The sequence below is a fragment of the Cryptomeria japonica genome, chromosome 4 (genome assembly GCF_030272615.1).
Source record: "Cryptomeria japonica chromosome 4, Sugi_1.0, whole genome shotgun sequence".
In the NCBI taxonomy this organism is placed as follows: Eukaryota; Viridiplantae; Streptophyta; class Pinopsida; order Cupressales; family Cupressaceae; genus Cryptomeria; species Cryptomeria japonica.
In genome coordinates, this window is record NC_081408.1 from 536,802,237 (window position 1) to 536,830,217 (window position 27,981).

Consider the following 27,981-nt stretch of genomic DNA (forward strand, 5'->3'; position numbering starts at 1 on the left):
GGTTAGTAATCACACATGTAAGTACAAATACAAATAACTATCATAATTCATTAGATAGGTCTAATCACAATAGAGTTTGAATAAAGGAGCATGATAGGACCAGCCCAAAGCAATCTTCATACTAAGCCCAAGAGAAAACACTCACCCTCTTGGCCCCATGTGGCAAGCACCTTAGACATCTAGCATGGGGTGGTCTACCTAGTGGAATGCTTGTATCTGCACCCCCTTTCTCTGTTTCCTTATTTATCCTCTTGACAACATGATGGATTTCACTCAAAGGCCTTCCCTAATAACCAATCCACACTATGGAATCCCTCGAAGAATCATATCAGGCGTTGGGAGCCTGTCCTTTCCAATCAAGCCCAAAAGCATGGAATGAACATCCAATCATTCGGTTTGGCATACTTGATGGGGGTGTCAACGCTGCTGCCTCCTTATCATGTATTTCTTCCTTCACCCCATAATGGGATAGTTGGTTGGATCAAATTATTAAAGGGGTCTAAATTAACATAATTAATTATGCATATATTAAGAATAATAGAAAAAATGAAAATATATGTTAAAAGCAATATATTAATTACTTATCATTCCCAAGTATTATTGCGAATGGAAGACATGATAAACGAATAAGCAAGATAAGTATTTCTATGTATTATGCACCATACCAAGCACCTTGTAGATATCAAAGTCTGCTAACTTTTTCTCTTATTAATTCTAGAGTCAGGTATTCCTCTCTTGATCGATTGACTTTCTTTCTGAAATGATTGCTTGATTGATATTTGTATGAATGATTGGTTGATTGAATGAATTATTTTGGTTGTATGATTTGAGGTATTGGCAAGTGATGCTAAAGTGATTGTTGGTTAGATGATTGATGAGTAATGATGTAATGAAGGCTGGTTTGATTTATTGGTGAATGATAATTGAATGAATGCTGATTTGATCGAATGATTTGCTGATTGATTGTTTGCTTGGTTTGATAATTGACGATTGCTTTGTGGACCCATGAGTGATGATTGATAAGTTCCTTGAATGATTGGAATGATCTCTTTTATATTTCATTGGTGAAGGGTCACCACCTTTCAGAAGACTTGAGTCACTACACTCCATTGCTGCTGTTTGAGAGATAAATTATTTCCCAGATTCATCTCCCTTTCCATCTCTTCAAATGAAACTCTCTTCCCTTTATAAATTCCAATGTGAGGGCGAGTTACATCTCTTCATCATGCCTTCCCTTTCAAAGGATCACAACAGTTCATCATTTCTGTCCTTGAAATGTCACTTCCTTATTTTCTACCCATTCCTTTCTAATTCCATTAATCCTTCCTTAATCCCTATGCTCCATTCTTTCTTCCTCTCTTCATTTCATTCTTTGATCAATGCCCACACTTTTCTATATATTAAACTCGGAATCTGAATTCTTATCCCCTCCTCTTCATATTAATTGCTTACTTTTTTTATACCTTCATATCTCATTGAGGAGACACATCTCTTTCGAAAGAGATCCATTCAAAAGGGTCATGTCTCCTCATTGCTGTCTTATTATTCAAATCAGATCTGCATTTCTGATTACTAATGAAAATTCCCCTTCACATGAAGTTCTCTCCCCCTTTTTATACCTCATGTTTGATGGAGTCACAACTATCCATTTCATGCCTTTTGACCATTTATTAAACTAAACAAAATTTTAATATTTTAATTCTAATTTTATTTTTATTCTTTTATATTTTAATTTTATTATTAAATCCTATTTCAAAATGGTGACATTACACATTGCCACAATGTCTTTGTTATGTCTCGTGTGTTGTTGTGCTTGACACAACACTTTGTGTGCATTTGCATGCAATGCAACATGTCAATGTTCTATCTTAATTGTTAAAAGTGGTTCTTCTGTTGTTCTTCAAAAACAAAATGTCCGCTTACGTCTTGAGTGTGTGGCTTGGGGAATTACAAACATTATAAGCAAGCTGGGGAAACTTCATTTCTTCTCCACTAGCTATCCAAGGCAAATCCATCCAAACACCATGTAAGAAAAATTGAAGTCTTGTATCTTACAAGTTACAATTTACAATTACTAATAAAACATTGTTTCTTACAAACTTTTGAATATCTTATTTGCAAGTTCTTGGTGAGAAGATTAGGGTGGAAATACCCCAAATCTCCAATAGCCAGCCCTCCAAAATTGTCTCAACCTTGTAGCACTTTTAGTTGTGAGTGGAACCAAAGTGACTTTGATGTCGAACAAAAAAACATAAGAAGTTGGCTCAACAACGCATCAATGAACTAGTTTTTGTGCAGTACACGTTTTCGCTTCAAAGAGGAAAGGTGGAGGACAAAACAAAGCAACTTACTGATTTATATGAGATTGATCCCTATAGGGACTAGACTGCACAATATGAGGAGCCTTCCTTGTTTATAGAGGATGAGACTGTCGATTTCAAGAGGCAAGCAATGAAGGATGTGGCTGCAGGAGAAGCAGGAGGGATTGGATTATCATCGGATGACATTGATGTGATCAGGGAGTTATTTCCATCTAATAGTAGGGTGGACCGATTGGTGCAGCCTTCTAGGTTGAGCGAGGACTTGAAGAGGATTTGGAATTTGTAATTTGAGTAGATATGCAATTTATGACAATTTCAAAGACAATTACCATAAATTCATAATAGTTCAGCTATATTCACATGATGATATGCTTTTGTATACTATTTGTATTCAAATCTAATAGAAAACACTTCCCCGTGGTTTTTTAGACTCATTTGATACATTTTGTAACTAAATTTTGTAAAAACAATGTGATTTTAAAGAAATTTAAGTACTTCAAATTGTTGAGTTTTGCGAGTTTTTCCAAGATCAGAATTTTTTTATCTACTGAGTTCGAGTTTGTGAACTATGATCCAAAAGATTCTTGGAGACATCCTATAGCTCATCTTCAAAGAAGTAGGCCTATCAAAAGTAGAGAGGATGATCTTTTCAGTTAGAATCAAGAAGGGACAAGTTTCTACTCTATCATGGATGGTTACCATAAGCTCCTTCCCCTATGAATTCTTCTTTTTGTTGGAATAGGATTTGACATTCCAAGGCTTGAGCAAAAGAAAACATTTTTCTCTAGCTCTCTTGCCACTCATGGGTCCTCACTTGGGACCATTTCCAAAGAAAAGGGTTTTCTGCTTCTATTTGTCATTCTCTTTGCAGAACTTATGAGGAAATATTCCTTCACTTAACTCTACACTATGAATATGTCAAGGTTTTTTGGAATAGATTTATGGATAATATTAATCTTAAGTGGGTATTCCAAAACTCCCTTAAGGACAATATGGACGCTTGGAGATGCCCAATGACACTAAATATCCTGCAAGAGTTAAGGGCCATGGCTCCAAGTTTCATAATTTGAGAAGTGTGCTTAGAAAGGAATAACAAAATTTTCAATGCCAAGGAAAAAACTCAAGATTAAATCTAGAAAGAGATCATAGAGACATGCTCTCAAAACATTATTTCTTTTAAAATCTCTAAATCAAAAGAAGCTAATCCTTCTAGGACAACTATTTTGAGGAATTGGCCTGAGATTAAAAATTATTTTGACTGATGTCTCCCCAAGGTTTGGAAAAAGAAAGCAGGTGCACTCTGATGATTGAGTGGGTCAAACTAAACTTTGACAGGGCTTCCATGAATAACTCAGGATCATCAAGGGTCGGTGCTCTTACTAGTAATCATGAAGGTACAGTGATGGCCTTGGCTACTAACTTTATGAGAATTAATTCAAATAATATTGCTGAAGTTGAGTCTTATTTTGGGCCTCCAACTAGGAATGCAACTAGAAGCTCCAAACCTTATCATAGAAGGCGATTCTAACCCCATCATGAATGGCCTAAATAACAGAAATATCACTCATTAGCAGATTTCTAGCTTTATCAATGAAGCCGAAAGACTAATTAATCAATTTGATTGTGTTTGAATAAAGCACGTGTGGCATGAAGGAAAAATGCTTCTGATTGGCTGGCCAATCTGGGTTTCCAAGAATGCTGCCAATCTTTTGTGTATTTTGGGGATGACTTTCTTGAAGATAGCAGGTTCCTTACTTTCCATGTGATTATCAATAATGAGAAAATCAGATAACTTCCTTCAAACTAGGTCTGCATGATAAGTGTAATATCCTAGTTAGGCCAACAATAGTCATCAACAAGAAGATAACCTGTTAAGGTTAGAAATCATAAACTGAAACATGCTGGGAAAGTAACACTTCCACTTTCTGATCACCAAGTGCCCAATGTGGGAAGGTGAGAGCATACGGTGTTGAGGGGATCATTAGCTTAATTAACTGAAACAATGCAATGCTTGGGTGGCAAGCCAACCCCTTCCGCTTATCTAGTGGGAAAGCAAGAAAACTTGGCGCTGAACCAGCCAAGTGAGATAAACAAAAATACGAATCACTCAACCGCAATATTTCAGCGGGAGGACTACAATTACATAACAATCTCAACTCGACCGCTTATGCAGCGGGAGGACAATTACACTTAGATATCACTCGACCACTTATGCAGTGGGAGGACTGAAATTACAATTTGCTTGATAATAGGCGGCAAGCCAGCCTCTTCCACTTTTCAGTGGGATGAGAATTACAAAACAAAACTGGTTAGTAGTACTACTACTTAACCTTACAAAAATAGATGATATGAGAAGAGAGTAATGTCGATTATCCCAATAAGAACATGAATTTCTGCTAATATCAAATCTGCAGGCTGGAATTGCAAAACCAACAGCCTAAGAAAACTCTAAAAAGCTCACAACTCTCTCAATACACATCCAAATCACCCAAAATTAGTCCCAAACCCTCACTAGACTAACTGTGATGACAACCAACCAAAGACATGACACCATAACTCCCTTATTAATTTTGCACGCATCCCAATGCAATTCAAAAACCCACGCCTAGCTTAGGAATTTCGATTTTTGTCTAGAAAATTCAAAGCTTAACTAAAGATGCCACAAACTTACAGTGTATATCGCCAGTACCGGGAAGGATGAAAGAGCCAATATCCATAACGGTCAGTTGCTTCAGTAGAGAGGTGTGATCGAAAATGCAATTCAGCCACAGGCAAACCAGCAAGTTCCCAAAATCGTTCCAACACCAAAAATGACTAAGACATGCTCTGAGAATATAGTAAATTACAGCACACAACTAGGTACTATGTTTAAAGTACGAAACCGGGAAGCACTAGGGAGACACACTCCAAAGCCTCAAAAGTTCTATCGCCAAACCGACAGCATAACATTGCAAATTTTCAAGATAACCAGAATGGGAGCCCAAGGCTCTTATTTATAACTTCACACCACCAAATTCAAATGCAACTTGCTTCAAACTCATCTTTCTCCATTTGCATTTCATTCCATCTCACGTGGACCCCAAGAGTGGCGCCATCCCACAAGTCAATCCTCACGCCAAAAAGCAAGGACCACGATTTTTCACTTGGCAAACATTAGAGATGAAAATAAAATAATGTCTCCCTTAATAATTTTGACGCCCCCTTCTTAGACATAAATTTCGCCTAGCACTTGGGAGATATTAGGCATTATTCCCAAATTCAATAAATCAGTAGTAATTGATCAAATTAATTAAATATTAAACCTTAGGATAAGGAAATAATATTTAATTGTGTCACATATGACTCCCGTACTGATTATTGTCAAAACCAGGATGAAACTGAGCCAGGAAGACCACTGAACTGTTGCAGGATCAGGACCCTGTCCACTGCCAGAAATAGAATTATGCCATACTGCCACTTACTAAAAATAGTAAGTCATGAATTAATGCTCCGAAAAGCATGATCTTCGCGCCCAGTGACAGAGCAAGGAGAGCTCAGTAGGACAATATCACCAAAATAGCCATTCCCTGACTTACTGAAAATAGTAAGTTCTCGCCTCATCAATGCTGGACCCTCATTCTTCATTCCACCTAGCCTACGGGTCTCAGGAATAGGCTAATGGACCACTGGGAGGTCATCAACGAGAAGGGGACATTACAATAAGCTTAGTCATGATGGTAGAAATAATATCTTGGTTGTTTCCTTTATTCTCTTTGTTTGTTGCTTTAGGCATGATGAGTACTTTTTTCCCTATTTTTGCGCCTTTCCTAACTGGTGTGGGTAGCTTTCGTTGTTGGACACATTCTCTCTCTCATGCATTTTCCCTCCTTGTCTATCTGGTGTTTTTTGACAGCATTGTGCCATCTTTTCTTCTCCCTATTTGCTGGAATGGCATCCTTTTTGCCATGTTCTTTCTATCTTTTTTGTCTTTCTCCCTGTTTACATCCCTCCCACACATCATCCTGCTATTTGGCAGCTTCCTCCATTTCTGCTGCTATATTCTGGTTTTGAGAGCTCTATCACTCCTCTCTTCATTGTGTCTGTTGTTTCCTTCAGCTAAATGTTTTGGCATCATTTTTTCTGATCCTAGGTGTGGTAATCATACTTCCTTCAAGTCACCTCTACTTAAGCCTCTTCACTGCCTTAACCTTGCTATCAATTGGTTTGTTTCCTCTTTTCCTGCATGGGGAGTATCATTTTCATTGCAATTATATCACCCTTCTGATTTGTGTGTTTGTTTATGATTATCTACTGGGCGGTTCTTTTTGTTGTTGGTAGGCACATTGGGAATGTTGTGAGGTTCTTGAGATCTTTGAAATGTTTTCTCCTCTTAGCTCATAAGGCTTTACTTTTCACTCAGAAGCTTCAATCTCTTTCTTCTAGTCTACACAAGGGTATCAAAGAGCAGCAAACTGCCACTGGTGGTGATGTTCCTTTACTTCACATACCATGGTCAATAGGAATATTAATATTGATTCTAGCTCTGTAGCCTAAGCAATTGAAGATAATGAGATAAAGCCAAATGCCTCTCACCACTTGAACCATCACAGCCCATTGAGGAAAGTGAATTCTAAGACTGTGGAGACTTCCTCTTGGACTATTTTGGAAGGAAAGCATAAGGCAGCTTCAGAGGATCTTGTATCATGTAACCAAGCTCACTGTCTGCATAGCCCCTCTAGTGTCCATGCTTGCAACATCACTTCACTTTGCCCTGGGTTCATTTAGTAAGTCACATTATAGCTCTTTGACCAATATCAGCCCTACTTTACATCCAAGCGATTTGAAGTGAACATATGAACATGTAAAATTAAATTTCTGCTACTGAACACTTACTGGAAAACTCTGATAGTCAGCTCTTTATGATGAGAATGTAAGGAGATCATTATAGAAGAATTATGAATGAACAAGAGGAAACCTTGAATGAAAACAACACCAACATGGGGTACTTGGAAGATATCCATCATATATTGAGATATCTAGAGCAGGATATGAGAAATTCAGTTTGCCAAGTGAACCTCTGGCCTTACCACGAGGGTGAATGCCAGAATAATAAGGTGTTAATCCAGATGTGAAGCCTAATAATCATGATCCTTAAGCTCCATTGTGTTATGTAGTTCTGTGGCTTTTAGTCTCTTTGTCTTCAGCCTCTGACCCTATTGATCGTTGATACAATTTGTTTTAATTTATCAAAGAAAAGGCAATTTACGGAAAGTGTTATGTTGAATAAACAGTACTTTTAAATTCCTTGCCTTCAACAAATTAACAATGCACAACATACTTACACCTAATAACAATCAACTGTGTTTTTGTAGACCTTGGAACATTCTTTTCCTGTGTAAAAATTATAATTGATAACACCAAACATTTTACAGGATATGTTAAAATGTCAGAGTAGAATATATGAACATAATATTGAACTATTAACCACCAAAAAGATAGATTGAGTAGCATACTTCAGGCTCAATTGCATCACGTGAATCATCAGATATAATGGCCCGTGCTAATGCCACTCTTTTCTTCATACCTCCAGACAACTCTGAAGGTACACGATCCTCAACTCCCTGAAAATAAAACAAATGCATTACATCAATTATACCTCAAACAAGAATCAGTTCTTTATCTTTAACTAATCAATTGAACATCTTTGCCAAAGTACTCTATGAAGTGAAATAAATCTAAATGTTCAAAGAAATCAAATAAACTTTGTATGGTACAATCAGGTTAATGAATGAATCAATCATGGATTAAAGTAAGGTCTTCCAGCAACATCTTTACCACAAAGCAAGGCCTTACTGCCATAATACATACAACAGCTATAGTACAGGAAGAGCATAACAAAACATGAAAACTCCCCTGACCAAGATCTTCCTAGATATATAGGTTGGACGATTAAGAGACCTTCTGGTTAGACCACAATTGTCTCAGCACCTAACCACACTAACCACAATATCATGATATACAGTACCCCTTCAGGCACATATATTAAGATAAATCCATTGTTGATTCTAACTACATAAAGCATAACAAAGGATTACAAGGATGCTGTAATATGCAGCCCTGTTTTGCCTTTGTTTTTGAGTTTTTGGGTGTTTTTGCAAAGGTTTATAGATAAACTAACAACTCAGAAAACTAATGAAACTCAAAAATATAAGAGGCTGAAAATTCCAGAATTAATTTCTGATCTGATTTAAAAAAAAATGTCAAATGTAAGAACAACCCAGACCATAAAATGATATTAGATATCTAAATCCAACATAACCATTTGCTGATTGGTGGAATAAAAGTCTACAACAGCAAATACAATGTCCAGAAAACCCTAGATACCTCACCAAATGATTCCAAAATGGAACAGCTGGGTGTTGAACTGATTATCAGCAAATAATGAACACCAAGAATGCAGATTTAAATCCTCAAAGACCAATCTCCTACCTTAGAACCCTTACATCCCAGCTCTATGAATTGTACGGCTGGCATAAGGTGGTACAACCAGCAATAAACAATTGAAATCCCTTCAAATCACCTCCCAAATCATCCCCTACAAAGCAGATATTCAATAAACCCTACAAAACAAAAATGAACATCTCCTCCAATGTACACAGATGTGACCTCTAAATGAAATCACCAAGTTATTTCAAGAATTTTGTCTCTCAATAACATGGAGAATGTTGCCTACGAGGATTTTCGTCCTCACAAGCCAAAGAAGAGCAATCTCTCCTAGAAGAAGTGACAATTTAAAATATCAAAATCAGCATGACTGAAAATGAACTCCCAAAATGCCTTTTATAACTCCACAAGAGGTTTGAACTTTTTCTCTAGGCACACTTTATTTAATAAAATTCATTCCTTTTAAATCTCCAATGTCTCATTAAATATAAAGGGTCCATAAATTTAAAATAAATCACATTTCACTTTATAACTGGCCTTCTTATAGTTCTTAAATAAATATATTAAAATAACAATAAAGTTAGATCTTTAATTTAACTTTATTAATTAATAACTTATCATTATTTTGTTTAAAACCACCAAACTATATAAAATGTTCAGATAGTCATCAAAATTGAACCCACTGACAATACTAAAAGCAGTAACCTTGCCAGCTGGCCTAGTCAATGCTCGAAACTAACTTACAAATAATAGTAACTATTGGAAGACTAACCCAAAATCACTTCAAAAAAGGGCATTAAGATCATAATAAGGGTGGGAGATCAACTAGTCCATCACTTACTACCAAACTACTAGACAAACTATCTCCAAGGTTCCCTAACCCTAACTCATTAGCCTACAAGAACCAACTAGATAGGCTAAAGGTACACCAACTCAATAGATTACGAAGGGGACATTACAAATGCTAACTACTTGTTGATGTGTTTTTCATGCACATGCAAACACAGAATAAAATACCTTAAGTATCTTATCCTCTCTTGAACAACGTTTCCCCGAATGCTGAAGATTTCGCCTAAGGATCAATCGAAGTAACTCCAAGGTTCTTATATGTAGGGGTCTCTATGTGTGGATAAGCTCTGTGGTTTGATTTGATTATGCTCGAATCACAAAGGGACTTACATTCGAATGCCTGAGCGTTTGAATTTGCTGGAACTCAAGTCCTATCTACTCACCAGGAAATAAAGAAATAGCAAAAGGTACAAGGGTTTAGAGAGTCTAATCTAAGACCTAGAATGTCAGAAGATAGATGAACAACTAGGTGGAGTCCTACTGGGCTAGGTCTCACCATCAAACTGAACAATTCAACACCAACTCAATGCGATCTTCTAGGGTAGTTCTGAAGATGTTCAAATCATCACCGTCAAACACTGATCACCATTCAAGTTAATGCATGAACAATAGACGCATAACAATTCGAGATTAAGTTCATTCAATGTCAGTTGACCACGCAGGGCACCCTTACAATCAGCAAGAGGCTAGTGGTTTGGACTAGGCAGATTCCACGCGAGTGCATTTAGTAACTTCCTTCATTCAATCTAATTATCTATCTTCTAAAATGCAGATTCAACAAGAAACCATGCATATTGCAAAGATACAACACACTTCACCATAACTTCAATGAAAATGGAGTTCATTTACAATTTAGGCAACAATTTCTTGCCTTTTCCTCCTATTCTATTCTAATTCCTATTCTATTTTACTGACTATTAGCTATTCTAACCTCTATCAACCCACTATTAGCCTTTACAAATGAAGAGCCAGAGCTTTATATAGAGAGCTCTTTACATTTCAATGGCTCTGATTGATTTACAATGAATGGCTAGGATTTCAGGATGAAAACCCTAATTAGGGTTTGTTACAACAAACTCCTTTAGCCAATGAGAAAATTACATTTCATGAGTGTGGACCAATAAATGTCAGGGGTAGGTGCCTGGAAGTTTGTGCCACCACTGGTGAGTCAGGTACATTGAATCTGGACATGCTGATGTGGACCTATTTGACTGGATGAACAGTGACTGGGATGCCACCTTGTCTTGCGTTTGTGCTTGATCAAGGAACGTTGTATTTCTTGATATTCAATGTGATGATAATGAGAAGCTAACTTTGATTAACTCTTATGAAACTATCTGCTTCTTCAACGTTCCCTTGCACTGACCTTGGTTGATCCTCCTTCGTCCTTGATGTACTCTATGAATGATGTACCTCTCCTTGACTCTCCTGTGTTTGATGAGGCCTCTTTACGGTCGAGTCACTCCTCCTCTAGTAGCTCACTTTGCCTTGAAGTGTTCGTAAGATCCTTCTTTTTGACATCCTGTGGTAGAATGAGGTCCCTGAGGATGGTCAGCTCCATTGCTTGCAATTCCTTGAACGCTTTAAGTCCTTCAACTTAGTAGCACTTTGATTCCTCTCTCTCACATTTGAAGTGTCCTTGATGATGATGAAACTTGAAGAGGTCGCCCATGTCTAGGCCTGATCTCCCTCCAACTTGATTTTATTGATCTGCAAAACAAACAAAAGATGGTGTCAAGCACTTATGATATATTCATCCTAACATGGTATTTCTTACTTCAAACCATTAACAAGAAGGCATTAGGATCAATTTGCTCTGGACCCTCTGGAAGGACAGGCCCTATAATGAAATTCGCTCTGGACCCTCTGGAAGGACAGGCCCTATAATGAAATTCGCTCTAGACCCTCTAGAAGGGTCAGGAGTGAAATTTGACAAAGTCGCTCAATTTACCCTACATAGACTTCATTTTCAACCTTACCTTACCAAGATCAAATCATTCACCTCCAAAAATGCCTAAGAATAGGTTTCACTCAAGGGCCTAGGCAAAACACTAGACCGCCTAAGAATAGGTTTCGCTCAAGGGCCTAGGCAAAACACTAGACCTCCTAGGAATTTTGCTCTGGACCCTTTGGAAGGGTCACGAGCAAAATTGTAATGTTTCAGACCTGTACGGTGTCGAAAAGCTAGTATATCGTACAGTGGAAGGAACACCCGTACTCTGGCTGGGTGACCGTACGGTGACTAGAGTTACTTGTACGGTGATGGGTGGCCGTAAGGTGACTAGAGTCACCCGTGTCTTGGGGTCGTACGGTGAGGTAGTCGTACGGTGACTAAGGTAGCCGTACAGTGACTAAGGTCACCTGTACGGTGGCTTCTCTCCTTCCGTGTGCCTTACACCTGCACACCCTTCTGTTGCATATTTGCCTTCGTCAATAATATAAATGCCAGAAAGTAATATAGTTCAAGGTCATGGAGATGGTGTGTTGCATCGAGAAGAAATGATAACAAAAAGTAACCAGGGCAAGATAGTACTTCAGATTAATAATGATAATACTTCAGATTTCAATAATGTCGAACTAAGAACAGAGCAGAATAGGGTGAGGGATGAGTCCCACCGAAACTGCGGATACCAAGTAGGGAGGGCCTTTCACCTCCGAAATGGCAGACAACAAAACTCCAACTGGAATTCGCAAAAACAAGAGAAATACCAAATTCGCATACATATGACAAAGACTAACTCGGCCATATATATGGGCTCCGGGAAACTTCCTGAAGGTTTACAAACGGGCCGACACAACCAAACTAAGACTTGCCTAATCTAATTAAATAAAGGGCCCGAAAGATTTGTTATTAAATTTGGGGCCTTACAATAATTAATATTATTTAATTATATTGGGGACATTACAAAAATTGGCATTTTTGGACAAATTCTTCACACTTTGTGACCACAACTCACTCAAATGCACACCTAAGGATGCCTCTAAGTTCAATCAACCTCCATCAACGTTAGGCTTGATACAAAATTGAGAGCAAAAGGAGGTTTCAAGAAAATTCGCTCTGGACCCTTTGGAAGGGTCAGGAGCGAAATAGCTTTCATCACTTCCTTCAACCTTGCTCTTAGTCTTAGCTTTTGGGTCCTCCTTCCATCTCAATCAATTCCATTTTCCCTCAAAGTGATGTCTACTCAATGTTTTTGGTGACAAACTAGGCCTTTCTAAGGATTTCGCTCTAGACCCTTTGGAAGGGTCAAGAGCGAAATTTGTCATTTAGTCTCAATTTCGTCATTTCCTTTGCTCCAATCCACTTCTCAAGGCAAATATACATCAATCCTCTCTCAACCATGCCTTAGGAACCAAGATTTCAACCCCAAACAAGTCGCTCTAGACCCTTTGAGAGGTTTAGGAGCTTAGATGAATTTTGCCTTGGACCCTTTGAGAGGGTCAGGAGCGAATTTTGCCTTTCTAGACTCAATTTACACTCAACCTGCCATGGACTTGCCTTTTCACCCTTACCTTATAAAGATCAAGTCATTTGCCTTCAAAAATGCTTGGGAATGAATTAGTTTAAAGGTTTGAGCAAGGTACAATGTTTCTTGAAGAAATTCGCTATGGACCCTTTGGAAGGGTCAGGAGTGAATTTGCTCTTCTAGGCTCAATTCACATCCCTTTTCACTTAGGTTTGTTTTAGACTTGACTTTTGAATCCTTTTCTTGCCATGCATGACCGCCATTCAATGCTTCTAGTGAAGAACTAGGTCATTTGGGGAATTTCGCTTTGGACCCTTTGAGAGGGTCAGGGGCTTAGATAAATTTCGCTCTGGACCCTTTGGAAGGGCCAGGAGCGAAATTTGGCAATTATGGTCAAATCCCTCACATTTAGTGCTCATGACCTACTCAAATGCATGACTAGGGGTGCCTCTAAGTTCAATCAACCTCAATTAAAGCTTTGGAACCTAAGCTTGATGCAAAGAAGGGAGATCTAAGAAAATTCGCTCTGGACCCTTTGGAAGGGTCAAGAGCGAAATTGATGTTTTAGGCTCAATATCATTCAAACATTCAATACTTCACCCTCATTCACATTGCTCTCACCTTAGGACATGCTAACAAATCACCTTAAGGAGGCGCCTAGTTCAAAATGTTGGATCACAAGTACATCTTAACAATTTCGCTTAGGTACCTTTCGAAGGACAAGACCTAAAGAGGAATTTCGCTCTGGACCCTTTGGAAGGGTCAGGAGCGAAATTCATATTTTCACTCAATTTATCCTTCATTTTACTTATGTTTTGACCTTGGTCCATGCTAGGAAGGAATCCTAAGGGTTTTCTTTGCTCAAATTTGGGATCAAAAGGCAACCATTGACAAGTTTGCTTGTGTACCCCTGGAAGGTACATACCCCTCTAGGAATTTCGCTCTAGACCCTTTGGAAGGGTCAGGAGCAAAATTCATATTTTTGGCTCAAATTCCTCATAGAACTTCATCTCACTTGGTTGCAACTCATTTCAAAGGTATGCATGAATCAATCAACCTTGCCTCAATCATGCCAAAGATTTTAACCTAAACAAGGAGATCAAAGGAAATTCGCTCTGGACCCTTTGGAAGGGTCAGGAGCGAAATTGGCCATCTTGGTCAAATTCCTAACATTTTCATCATCCAATCTTGTTTGAATACGCTCACAAGGCATAAATAGGTCATTTCTCATTTAGTCAAGGCGTGGAATCAAGGATTTTAACCCATGTTAGAAGCAGGAGAGTTTTTTTTAGAGAAATTCACTCTGGACCCTTTGGAAGGGTCAGGAGCGAAATTCTTCTTTAAGCTCAAATTCCAAATTTTCCCATCAACTTTGCTCTTAGACTTGGCTTCTGGGTCCTCCCTCCATCTCTATCAAGTCTATTCGTCCTCAAATCTACTTGAAATAGGATTCATTCAACTACTTAAGTGAGATAAGAGGTTCCTTGAAGGATCTCGCTCTTGACCCTTTGGAAGGGTCAGGAGCGAAATTTTGCAATAATGCTCAAATTCATGACCTTTTCTCCAAATTTCTAAGTCTAGGTTTGTCCAAGGCGTCCAAAGGGTGAATTCAAGCTAATTTCCTCCAATCTACACCTTAAAGTGAAGGTTTTGTCTAGAATAGGAGTCAAAAAGGAGCTAAGGAGGGTTTCGCTCATGTCCCTTTAGAACGGTCAGGAGCGAATTTGACACTATCACTCAAAGTCCTCGTTCAACTCTCAAGTTTTCATGCTCAATCTTCATGTTCTTTGCTCCTCGAAGGGTAAAATTGGTATCAAACAAGGCTCTAGACATAATGACTCCCAAACTCAATCAAGGCATAACCCCAAGACTAGAGGAAGGCCTGACCTAGAGAAGGCTTTCAAAGAGACCCTGACTTGGACCACCTACTGACCCACTTCAATTCAAGCAGACCCTGCTATCCTAATGAGCCCTCTGGCAACTTTCCAATGCAAAGATTAATAACCAAGAACCTAAAAAACCAAGAAAACAAAAAGCAGGGGTCCCCATTTGCAATGGGGCGATGTGTGAATACGTCACAACGCTACTGTAATGGCAAAAAATTTAGGGTTTCCACCATTAGATGTATGAAAACCACTAATTTTTGCTTGGGTTGACCATTACATTCAAAAGAGGGAGAATCCAATAGATTCAGTCAAGAATCAACAAATATTAAGACTGAATATTGATTGGATTGATTTTGGGGGTCTCCTCTTTTGTGAGTTGAAATGCTGAATTAAGGTAAAGTGCTAAAAAATGAAAGTAAAACTGAGAAAACAGTGAGCTACAGATGCAAAATTTTCGTGTGCACCTAGATCTGAGCAAAATATGCAAATTTGGATCTAATCCCCAAAAAAGTTCCAAAATTGTCGGGACCGATGTGCCCATCACCCTAGTCCTCCTACTTTTCCGCACGCCAAAGAGGGTTGATTCATCTCTGCAAATAATGCCTATTCTGACAAGTACAACTCCGTCCCTGTTTCCTGCACACAGAAAGAAAGGGAAATAGGTTGGGAATAGGGGCTTGCCTTAGGTCAAACCCCTGTTTTGGAATTAACCATGAAATTGAGATAAATTATATTGAAATTTTTGTAATGGAAGATTCTCCTTTTGAGGGAGATGTTGAATAATGACTGAAAATCAAGTAATATACCTCCTTGTGAAGTTTTGTTTGTCTCCACATGGAATTAGGGCTTGATGAAGTCTTCAACAAAATAAGATGAAAAATGTCTACTTCAATGCTTGATTCTTGACTTTATTGTTGCTCATAAGCTTGAAGGAAGACTAATTAATGCTCAATTACTCTTGAATGCTTGATGGCTTGATCTCATGTGTAATTTCTTGTTAATGGATAGATGATTGATAGATGTCAAATGCGAGAGGAAAACCTCCTTTTATACTTGCCTATCCGATAAATTGCTAATTTCCCGACATGAGTTGACACGGAGCAAGAAATCTTGCTCAAATTTGAAATAGGACCAAGGGGTCAAATGGGGCCCAATTTAGGGGGGACTAGGGCGTCACGCCCTGGTCCTAATTAGGACTAGAGTGTGGTGCCCTAGTCCTACCCCTTTTTAGGGCTAAGATAAGGTGCTCTGTGTATAGGAAAAGTAAAAAATAATGCAATTCTTGAGGGGCATGAGCATAATCAGGTCCCAATCAGGCCAAGGGGCGCAAACGCTAAGGTGGGGACCTGTTGTGACGTTTTCACACATCGCCCCATTGCAAATGGGGACCCATGTTTTTTTGCTCGTTTTGTTCGTTTTCGCTTTGCTTTTTTAGGGTTTTGTTAGTTTGTTAGTTGTCTGGATTTAGGGTCAAGCCTTAGGGTTTTAATTACCGTCTTTTCAGGCCAGAATCCAGTCAGTTTTGAGAGCTTTTTGAGCTTCCTTTCGTAGGATGCAAATTTTGAATGCAATGAATTCGCCAGAATGGTCTAATTTTCAATTGGAATGTTGATGCAGAGCTTAAATTTGTCTAAGTGTTGAAGATGAAATGCGAATTTTTGTCCAATTGAATATTTTGACCAAATTTTGACATTTTTGATTTTTGATCCTAGGCATCTCAAATGATTTGTTTTCGCCTTGTGAAGTGTTAAAATGTCTAAAATCATGTTATTTTGGCCTGTAGGAGCAAAATCGCTCCTGTCCCTCAGTGAAGGACGGGAGCTCGTTTTCAAATATTTTACTATTCCTGCAGGGTCAAGATGAATTACGAATTGGAAGTGATGGAGAAAGGCGAGATCTTTCCATTGAATATAAATTGAAGATTTTCATGAGCACAGAAATGCCTCCAGGGGAAAAATCGCTCCTGTCCCTCAGTGAAGGACCGGAGCTACAAATCCAATTTTGCTTTGTCCTTGCAAGATTTTAACGTCTTGACGATGTGAAAAGGTCCAAAGAGGTGCATTTTATCAAATGAATATAACTTGAAGCGCTGTCGGGGAGATCAACAGGATAACAAGTCCAGCTTGAGTAAGGCCCTGATCCTGAAATTTGGCTAAGTCTGGAATGCCCTGATCCTGAATTTGACTAAGTCTGGAAACTGACAAACCTCCAAAAACTAGATTTTGCAATATAACTCCTGGAGGTCTGAAACCACTCTCAAACATCCTGAAAGTATATATGGAATATAACTTAAAGTATAAGTGTTATATTCCATAAAAATTGTCCTGATAGAGAGTGCGAAAAGTCAAATTTCGCTCGTGTCCTTCTCCAAGGGTCCAGAGCGAAAAGCGCTCCTGTCCCTCTCCAAGGGACCAAGGCGAATCGCTCGTGTCCCTCACCAAGGGACCAGAGCGAAAATGCTTAGTTGAGCCATTCCTGACCTTGTTTGGACGAATCGAGACATCAAAGGCATGGTGAAGGACGAAATGAGCATGATAGAACATCCATACTTGATCAAAAACAATGAAATGATGAAGTTTTGCCTAGAGGGTCAAATTCGCTCCTGTCCCTCACTGAAGGACCAGAGCGAAGTTCTTCATAAGGTACGTCCTGAACAAAGACCAAGCAAATTTTATGTTCGAAGGCAAGAAAGGAGGTCAATCGAACCCGTTGAAGACAAATTGAAGATTATCAAACGTCAACAAAGGACCAAAATGCTTAAGTTCGCTCCTGTCCCTCAGGAAGGGACCAGAGCGATTTTTGTTGTAGATGATTTTCTCGCCAAATTTCAACCGATCTCAAGGCATGAATGAATGAAAGGAGGCATTGCGAATCCATTGAATATAATTTTCGAAGGTGATGAAGTGAAATGAGGCCCACAAGAGCAAAATCGCTCCTGTCCCTCTCCAAGGGACCAGAGCGATGAGGTACGTCGTCCCCTTTGTTTTCATAGTTTTGGCGCCGAATAAACAATTCAAATTTCCTTAAATGCTAAGTTCGATAAAATTGAAAATCTAATTTAATTAGCATTTAATATGGCGTTGATCTTTTATTAATTATTTTTGCCTTTATTAAAATCGAAATTTGCAAATTAAAAAACGTAAGGCATTAATAATTAATTAATTAATTAATAAAAATCGAATTTGAAGCGCTACAAAGGGAGGTCGGCCTTGTCATTTTAATTTAAAAATCATTTTAAAAAGTGGTTTTATCTCCAAGTCGGCCTATATGGTAATTGTGGTGTGAGCGCTATAAAGGGAGGGTGGTGAAATCTTCATTTTCACATTATCATTCTTCATTCACATGCGATTTGAGAAGTGCGAAGTTGTATTCAAAGGAGCGAATTTCATTCCAAGCAAGGTGATGCGAATCTTGAAGTTTCTATTGGTGCGAATTGGCAAAGGCATTGAAGATCACGTCAAGGACAACTCAAAAGGTGGCGAAATTGATATTTTGAAGAAAAGATCACGTTGAAGACTATCTATACGTCAATTTTGCCTAGGCAAATTTTTCTCATTTGCATTCTAGAGTTAGCTCTCTCCTGAGGTATGGCGATATTGGTTTTATTGTCTTGATTTTGAATTGTTCATCGTTATTTCCTTAATTTTGAATTTTGAGATTTTGTTCTCCCTTAGCTCAATCGTTTTTAGGAAATGATTAATAAAGGACTTATCATTAAGTTTCCTAAAAAATTGCTCTCTAATTTATGTTATGTATTGCTAAATCATGGTACTAATTTTGAAATGTTGTGTAGGCATCAAATGGAGATCTCTTCAAGGAAAATCAAGCCGGATCAAGGACGGTCTTCGCTAGGACGATCAAGCCAGGACAAGGGCGACCTCTTTCAATCCAGCGTTCCAAGGCGAGGTACATCATCATCTTGCACATCAAGGACACAAGGAGTTAGAACAAGGGCTCGTTGAAGAAGTAAATAGTTCCAGATGAATTAATTAAAGCAGGCTTCTCAACAACATCAAGTTGAATATCTACCAAGTTACAAGTGTCAAATGAGGTGGCGTCCTAGTCATCACGTCTCCAATCAGTGAGGTCCATCTCAGCATGTCCAGATTCAATGTACTTAACTCATGGAAGGTGGCACAAACTCCGATGTACCTAACCCGGCTATCCATTGGTCGATTTTTCTAAAAGGGACATGTGTCCAAGCAATACAATTTTGTCATTGGTCAAGCATTAAATGTTATGTAATGGTTGTAACAAACCCTAATTAGGGTTTTTCATTGTAAAATCTTGGCCATTGATCTTGAATTGATCTAAGCCATCAAATTGTATTGTGGGCACTATATAAGCCCAGACATTTCATTTGTAAAAAATTAGCAATAATTAGAGAGAGAATTAGAGAGAGATAGTTAGAAATAGTTGAAAGTAGTTAGTAGTTAGAGAGTAGAATAGGAGGACAAGGCAAGAAATTGTTGCCATTGATTGTAAACAAACTCCATTTTCATTGAAGTAATGGTGAAATATGTCGTTTTTCTTGCAATTTGCATGGTTTCTTGTTGAGTCTTCAATCTTAGATGGTAGATGATTAGATGAATGGAAGAAATGTGATTGATTGATGGTGGAATTCGTACATCCATACTACTAGCAATTTGTTGATTGCAAACTTGCCTTGTGTAGTCGACTGGAATCGTTCAGCTTAAGCTCAATTTCAATTTGTCGCCTCTTCATTGATATGCATCAACTTGGATGGTATCTATGCCTGCGGTGATGATTTGAACATCATAAAGCTCCCTTAGAAGATCGCACTAGTCTTGTGTAGATGTTCCATTGATGTCAAAACAAGATCTAGTTAGAGTTTCATCAAAAAATCAAGTCATTGCTCCTACATTCTTAGTATTAGGATTAGATCCTCTCTTCGCCCTTATCCTTTTTCATTTTTTCAAATCTAAGTCAGTAAGAGCCTGTGTCCAGCAAAGCAGATCGGAAGTTCAATCATCACATGTAAGTCCCCTTGTGATCCCAGCAAATCACATCATACCACTGGAGCTTGTCCACACGTAGAGACCCTACATCAAAGAACCTTGGAGTCTACCTAACTGATCCTTTACGCGAATCTTCAGCAGTTAGAGACTATTTTCTCAAGAGAGGATAAGATGCCTTTAGGTATTTTATTCTGTGTATGATGGTGTACAAAATACACGTCAACAGGACCCAATGCGGTCGAAATTGTACAACGGTGTAAATTTAAAACACTACATTTAGCCCCCACTTTAGCAGGAGTATGAAGTCAATCATACTCTCGATAAAGTACAAAGGGTTTGCATTGAAAAACTTTCACCAAGTCATTGAGGAGGCAAGATACACCAAGCCTCCAGTGGACTTTAAGATCTCACAACTTCGATAACAAGATAAAAGGGACATCATAAGAGAAAGAGAGAACCATGACTACAAACTAGTAAGGTTCTCTTACTGTGAGTCATGAAAGAAAAATACCCAAAATTACAAAGCAAAAGACAATATTTGCTATGTAACTTAAGTATCAAGATATGCAAGAGAGAGAATCATTGAGCGGAGTATATGCCCCCACATTAAAGTGATTGCGTATGCCTCATCGGAAGCAATTGCTTTAAGGTAGTATACACGCCAAAACGTCAAGAACGTTATCACAATAATATGTCCCCAAGAGAGGACAAATCAAAGGATAGTGAACACAAAATACAAAGCACAGGGTGGTTTCGCTTAACTCTAGGGTCGGTATGTATATCATGTATATATATATGCATAGAATTGTCCTCATCCCCCAAAGAAAGCAAAACCACCATGGAAAAAGAGCACGTGTCTTCTGAGTCAACATAGGAGAGACCAAAAGAGATATCAATGCTTTACATCGTCCTCAAGTAGACAACACTAGTGACAACAAATAGAAGAATTGAGAGACAGATAGAAGAAGATCACAAACAAGCACGATAGAGAGAGAGAATCTACGATGCTAATTAAGTTAATCAAGCACGTCATCCGCCCCCCGATCTTGCTCATCATTGTTTCAGGAAGGTGGACAATATGCAAGAGGAGCCACATCGAGCACAATAGATGGAGCTATAACAACTTCCAAACAAGGACCATGCTCTAATGATGAGTCACTTTGTTTGTTACATGGAGCTAGGACTAATGCTTTTGAAAATTGTTTAGATAAATCATTGTCAACATCAACATATTCATATTGATCATCTGAAATATTGGAATCAACATTTTCATTATTAACAACATTCTCACCTATTTCTTCATCAAGATTAATAAAGATATGGTGCAGCCACGGCTAGGAGGGTCCTCAAGGAGAACAATCCAAACCGTGCAGCAAATTAATTGGTGCAAGAGCACCTAGCTTCATTTCATCACAGGTTTCATAGCAGGTTTGATTTTTATTAGTTTTGAGTTGGAAAGTTTGTCTAAGATGTTTTTGAGTTGTTCTAAGTTGTTTGGATGAGTTTTGAACTCATTGTGTGGTCATGTTTCCTGTTTTCATCTTTTTGCTCAAAGTTGCCAGTTTGGAGTTGCTTGGCAAAATGTTGTAAAAAGTGAGTTTTCAATGTGCTTTTGTTTGGAAAAGTTTTTAGACATGCTTTGTGCTTGGTTTTTAGGTGTGAGTAGTGTTCTTAGGTGATTGGTAGTCTTTGAGATCAACCTTGCATCATCTAGGCATTGAAAGTTGTCATTTTAGACATTAAAATATCAAATTTGAGTGTTCTTGGACATGTACCTGTCCGTACAGGAGGATAACTGACTTGTAGAGGTATTTATTCTCCTGCTCTAACCATTGTAAGGGTTGATTTCGTAGAGATATCAAGCATTTTTCAGTTTGCATTAGTTTTTACCTTGTTTTTCAATGTGTCTTAACTCCATGTGAGTAACAGTCCGTACACCTGCTGTACTTGGCCGTACTGTTTTTACATTTTCAAGTTCTCTTATGTTTATTGAAACTTTTCCCTTTGGTGGCATCAAATTTCATTAAGTTTTGAGTTTTAAGCAAAATTATTTGGTTTTGACAGTTTCACTGCCTTGTCTAGGAATTTGGCAAGGATGCTTGACCAACTTGGCTTCTTGAAGCCCTAAATGTTCATGGCTTCCCAAGAACCAGTTGGTCAACTTGTAAGATATGTAAATACATGTTTTGATTTCAAGAATGCAGGTGCAAGAAGTTTTGTGGCCATGGAGCCCTAGGCAAGTGTGCCATTTGGCTAGGGTCTTTGAAGAAGTTTGATGCTTTGCTCTTCTAGAGCAAATGCATTCATCAAATGGACAGACCTGTTTTGATGTTTAAGGTTGTATGTAAAGGCAAAGAGGCTTTCTAAGCCATGATAAGGATGATTGCATTTTCAGTTTGTGAAAATGGTGTAAAAAACAGCGAGTCACTATTTTGGTGTTGGTTTCCATTCATTTGCTTACTCTCCACCATATATTGGAGTTTGTAAAGCCTTGTACCTCCTTCTATTTGTTTGCAAACAAGAACAAGGAGTGGTTTTTGACCCTGCCCATGGGTTTTGAGATTGCCAAGATCAATTAATGATCCTTTAGGCAAAGTTGTAACGCCCAGCTGGTTGTCACAGTCAATTATGACTGATTTTTGCATTTTTGGTTGATTTGTTTTTGCAATCTTCCTCTTCCAAATAGCAGGTATGGAGGACAACAAACATCCAAAGATAGGTGAATGACTCATTGTTTTGTAATTGCCTAATGCCTTTTTGTGCAGGGCTAATGTGGTTCTCTTTTGTCTCTAATGATAGACATGTTGACATGTTTTGAATGTAATTGATACTTGTGCAATGATGTGTTTGTGGAAAGCAAGAAAGGAAAAAGTTGTAAATGTTGCTCACTCCTTATGAGCATCTTTTGTAAAACCTTGTTCTCTAACCTTTGAAGGTGTTAAACTCTTTTATTTTGGCCTAATTAGTATGTGGCATGGTAGAACTAAGGTTGCTTGTTTCACATTGAAGGTTTCTAGCTTGCAAGTTGATTCTTACCATCAAAACCCTTGCAAACCCTTCTTTTTGCACCCATTTTTGGGACAGTCATGGAGGAGACCTAATGGACCCTAAGACTTAGAAAATCTTCAAGAACTTCCAAAAGGGTATCCGAATATAAGGTTCTTTTTGTCTGGAAGTCCATCGTTGGAGCAGGGTGAGCACAAAACCCCAAAAAGAGGGCTAATTCCTTGTAGCCCGTTTTAGGCCTAAAATATGTCTTTTTGTCAAATCGGGTACACAAAGGAAGGTTGTAAAGCCTAAAACCTATCAAATCCAGTTGAAACAAGTTGATCTTGCATGCATTTAACACATTTGGTGAGTTGGACTCCATAAGTTGGTTTGTCACACTTATGAAGGATTACTATGCTCCAAACCATAGAAGACCAAAGACACTCATGGGGGTAGAACTTGACACAAACTTATAATTCATCAAGAGGAGACCTTGTGCAGTCAGAGAACAGGTCAGGGACAGAGGAAATGAGTTCCAATTGAGAGAGTAAGGTGTTACACTACAAAGCCTAAAACAATGGACTTGAAGCCCTTAAGCAACCAGGGAGTGTTTGACTTAGGGAGGTGGATCAAGGAGAGTTGCTAGGTTGCCTATAAGCTTTTTGCACTCTGATTTTGGTGATTACACCTTGAAACTAGCTACGGAACCATCACTTGGTAAAAATACAAGCCTAATTGGGCAACCCTCTTGCCCTACCTCCCGATCATTAACACAACACAATCAACACAATATGATGGAGGCAATGCAGAATCAGATTTATTAAATCAGAAATTTATTACAAACTACTGGCAACATGCGGGCTACAACATTCGGCTCACAGACCTGAGTACAAAACATGCGTGTTATGCAACATCCGGCTCAAGCAAGAATGCGAGCCAACTCCAGAACTCCTAGTCCTTAGATATATCTTCTATATTCTCCAAGAGTTGATTTTAAATGCTTAATTACATTGATTTATATGATCAAGGACGATCCGCGTCGGCCCAAGATGAAATGTGTAAAACAACAAGGTCAACCTCCGCCAAAGAGATCCCTCCGAAAAATCCAAAGGATGAAGTGCGGACCCAAGGGAAGGTCAACCACACACCAAGGAACGTTGGAAACAATGAATTGACGCTCCACAAGCTACGGAAGAGATCCACAAGATTCACCATTAGCAAATAGGTCCATGCGGTTCCAGTGTTCTAAGCCAAAAAACTGTCTCGGATTCTGGAAGCGATAACTTGTCGGGAAAAGATCCAAACGTCCCGTGGACCAAGGATAAGGTAGATGAACATGTCCACGATCAGAATCCAACTCTGCAAGATCCGGTGAGCAAATACAAAGAAACATAGAATGAAATGTTGAACTACAAAATAGGAGCAAACTAAAACGAAAATGTTCTTTTTTTTTTCCACTGATGCAAGATTGCCAAGAACCAGTGATGCTCCTACATCAAACATCTGGGGTTGATTGCAGAGTCCCTCACTTTGTTGGGCACAGAGGAAAACCAAGACGATCTACCTCTGCTTGAGAAATCCATGATGAATCTTCAACTAGTCTGCCTTCCCACTTCACAAGATACTCTCTATACTACTTGCTGCAAGTGTTACGCTCAAGTCTGCTATCCAAAATTTCTTCAATCTAGTCTGGTACCTTCTGGGGTATCTGCTTCTCGAAGTCTGATGCATCGTCTGCATTGAATTCAGCCTCATGATACTAATACAAGTCTGCAATGTTGAAAATAAGCAAAATACCCAAACTATCTAGTAACTCCACTTCGTATGCATTTCCTGAACTGAACTTCTTCAAGATCTTAAAAGGTCCAAACTTCCTCATCTTCAACTTATTATAGGTACCCACTAGTAATCTTTCTTTTCTCAGATACACCATCACTTCATTTCCAACTTCAAATTCCTTATGTCTCCTCTTCTCATCTGCCTTTTCCTTATACTTGTTGTTTATGTCTTCCAAATGATGTTTAACCTGATTATGCACTGTATTCATATGCTCTGCAAATTCTTCTACTTCTGCACTCCGCTTATCCTCATTACTAATGTTTCTTAGTTCTGATATGCCTCTAGGGTGTACTCCAGTAACAATCTCGAAAGGTGTTCTTCCGGTACTCTAGTTCATTGAATTATTGTAGGCAAATTTTGCTTGTGCAAGAATCAAATCCCAACTTCCGGTTTTGTTTCCAACTAAGAATCTCAACAAGTTTCCCAAACTTCTGTTTACTAATTCTGTCTGTCCATCAGTCTATGGGTGAAAAGTAGAACTGAACTTCAAATTTGTCTTCAGCTTCTTCCAAAATGCTCTCCAAAAATATCCAACAAACTTAGTGTCTCTGTTAGAAACTATGCTCTTAGGCAATCCATGTAATCTTACCACTTCTCTGAAAAATAAGTTAGCAACATGTACTGCATCTGTTGTCTTCTTACAAGGTATGAAATGTGCCATCTTCAAGAATCTATCCACCACTACAAATATAGAATCATTTCCTCTCTATGTTTTAGATAAGCCGAGTACAAAATCCATGCTTATGTCCTCCCAAGGTCTATCTAGAACTGTCAAAGGCTTAAATAGTCCAACATTCTGACTACCACCTTTTGCTATTTGACAAATTCTACAACTTTGAACAAATTTCCTAACATCCTTATGAATTTGAGGCCAAAAGTAATTCTCACTTACCAATGTTGTTGTCTTGTCTACTCCAAAGTGTCTGGCTAATCCTCCACTATGCTTCTCCTTTATCAGATTTTCTCTCATAGAGCTCTGAGGTACACACAATTGATTTGCTTTGAACGACATAACATCTTGCATGAAATAATCCAACCACTTACTCCTATCCACCGCAACAGGTTGTGTGTAAGCTCTCCAAGGTTCTACAAAATCCGGGTCATCCTCATACAAGTTCTTCAATTCCTCAAAACCCAATACTTTTATCCTCATTTCTGTCAGCAAATTCCTCCTTTTGCTCAAGGCATTAGCAACTTTATTTGAGTTCCCGCTTCTATGCTTCAAAACAAAAGTATAACTTTGCAAGTACTCTACCCATCTCATGTGTCTTTGATTCAACTTACCTTGACTGTTCAAATATTGCAAATCTTGATGATCTGTATACAACATGAACTCCTTAGTCAGCAAATAATGTCTCCACTTCTTCAATGCTTGAATTATGGCATAAAATACCTCATCATACACTGAATACCTCCTCCTGGCATCATTCAATTTCTCACTGAAATAAGCTACCGATCTTCCCTCTTGGCTTAGCACTGCTCCAATTACATTCCCACTTGCATCACAGTCCACTTGAAAGACACTATTAAAATCCGATAAAGCCAACACAAGCTGCTCTGTCACCTTTTGCTTCAATGATTCAAAACTCCTATTTGCTCTGATTGTCCACTTGAAATCCTATTTATCTCATTGTTTCTATCATAGGGCTGCAAATTGAACTGAAATTTCTGATGAACTTTTGGTAAAAACTAGACAATCCATGAAATGATCTTACCTCTCCAATGCTCTCCGGTGTAGGCCAATCAACAATTGCTCTTACTTTCTCAGGATCCATCTTCAATCTATCCGCATATATCACAAACCCCAAGTATACTAACTCTTCCTTCATGAAACTGCACTTCTTAATGTTTATCAGCAACTTTTCTTCCCTCAACCTTTGCAAAACTTGTCTCACATACAACAGATGTTCCTCTTTTGTCTTACTGAAAATCAGAATGTCATCCAAGTAACACAATAACAAACTTACCCAAAAATTTCTTCAATACCTCATTCATCAACCTCATGAAAGTGCTCGGTGCATTAGTCAATCCAAAAGGCATCACCAACCATTCATATAGTCCTTAATTTGTCTTGAATGTTGTCTTCCACTCATCTCCTTCTTTGATTCTGATCTGATGGTATCCACTCTTCAAGTCTATCTTTGTATAGTATCTGGCTCCACTCAGACAATCTATTATGTCATCCATCCTAGGCAAAGGGAATCAATACTTTACTGTGATCTTGTTTATTGCTTTGGAATCAGTACACATCCTCCATTCTCCATTCTTCTTAGGTGCTAACACTGCTGGAACTACACAAGGACTCAAACTCTCTTGGATCAAACCCTTCCTCAACAACTCTTGCACTTGTCTATTCAACTCTTCATTATTTGTCGATGTCATCCGATGTGCTGCTTTATTAGGCAAACTAGCTCCGGAAATCAGGTCCATGCAATGACTGATACTTCTCACAGGGGGCGATCCGGCAAGTACATTATCTGAAATGATGTCTCCATACTCTGTCAGCAACTCTTTTTATCTCCTCTGATGGTTCTTCTTCAGGCTTCGGATTCTCTGTCTTCTTAGGAATCAAGGCAAAGCACATATTCTCATGTCTCATCCCATCCAGGAACTTCCTTCCATCAACTAGACAAATTCTGGCATTAGTACAAACTTCACTCTTCATAGGCTCCTCCAAAGGCAACAAGATCTTTTTCTCCCCATTAGCTACACAGTATATATATTCCTTCTTCCATCATGCATCACTTGTCTATCACACTACCAAGGCCTACCCAACAAGATATGGCATACATCCATAGGCATAATATCGAACAAAATTTTATCATGATAAGCTCCAATCTTCAATTTTACAAAACATTGTTCACTTACTAATACCTTATGCTCATCTTGAATCCATGCTATTTGATAGGGCTTAGGATGTTTCAACCTCTCCAAATTCAACTTAGTCACCATTTCCTCCAAAACAAGGTTATCAGTACTACCACTGTCAATTATAACTTTACAACACTTATCGGCTACTTTGCATCTTGTCTTGAACAAATTCTTCCTCTGCAAGGGCTCTTGGTCTCCTCCGGTTTGATATAATGCTCTCATCATGTTGTCCTCATTTTTTTTTTCAAAAATGATGGACCATTACATAAAAAAATTGACAAAAAAATGAAAATTTTACTCTATGGCACGCTTCTCGAGGCATAATTTCGCCTTACCCTTGGACTAAACTAATCCTTAG

At 38.5% G+C, this 27,981-nt stretch overlaps 1 protein-coding gene across 1 annotated transcript in view; it reads right to left on the reverse strand.

Annotated features, from left to right (window-relative positions):
• Positions 1–27,981, reverse strand: part of LOC131044115 (protein TRIGALACTOSYLDIACYLGLYCEROL 3, chloroplastic) — a 152,195-nt gene that overhangs the window by 21,151 nt on the left and 103,063 nt on the right. The window contains exon 7 of the mRNA XM_057977367.2: positions 7,814–7,921. Within this exon, the coding sequence (XP_057833350.1) occupies positions 7,814–7,921 (108 nt within the window). The remainder of the gene's footprint in view (positions 1–7,813; positions 7,922–27,981) is intronic.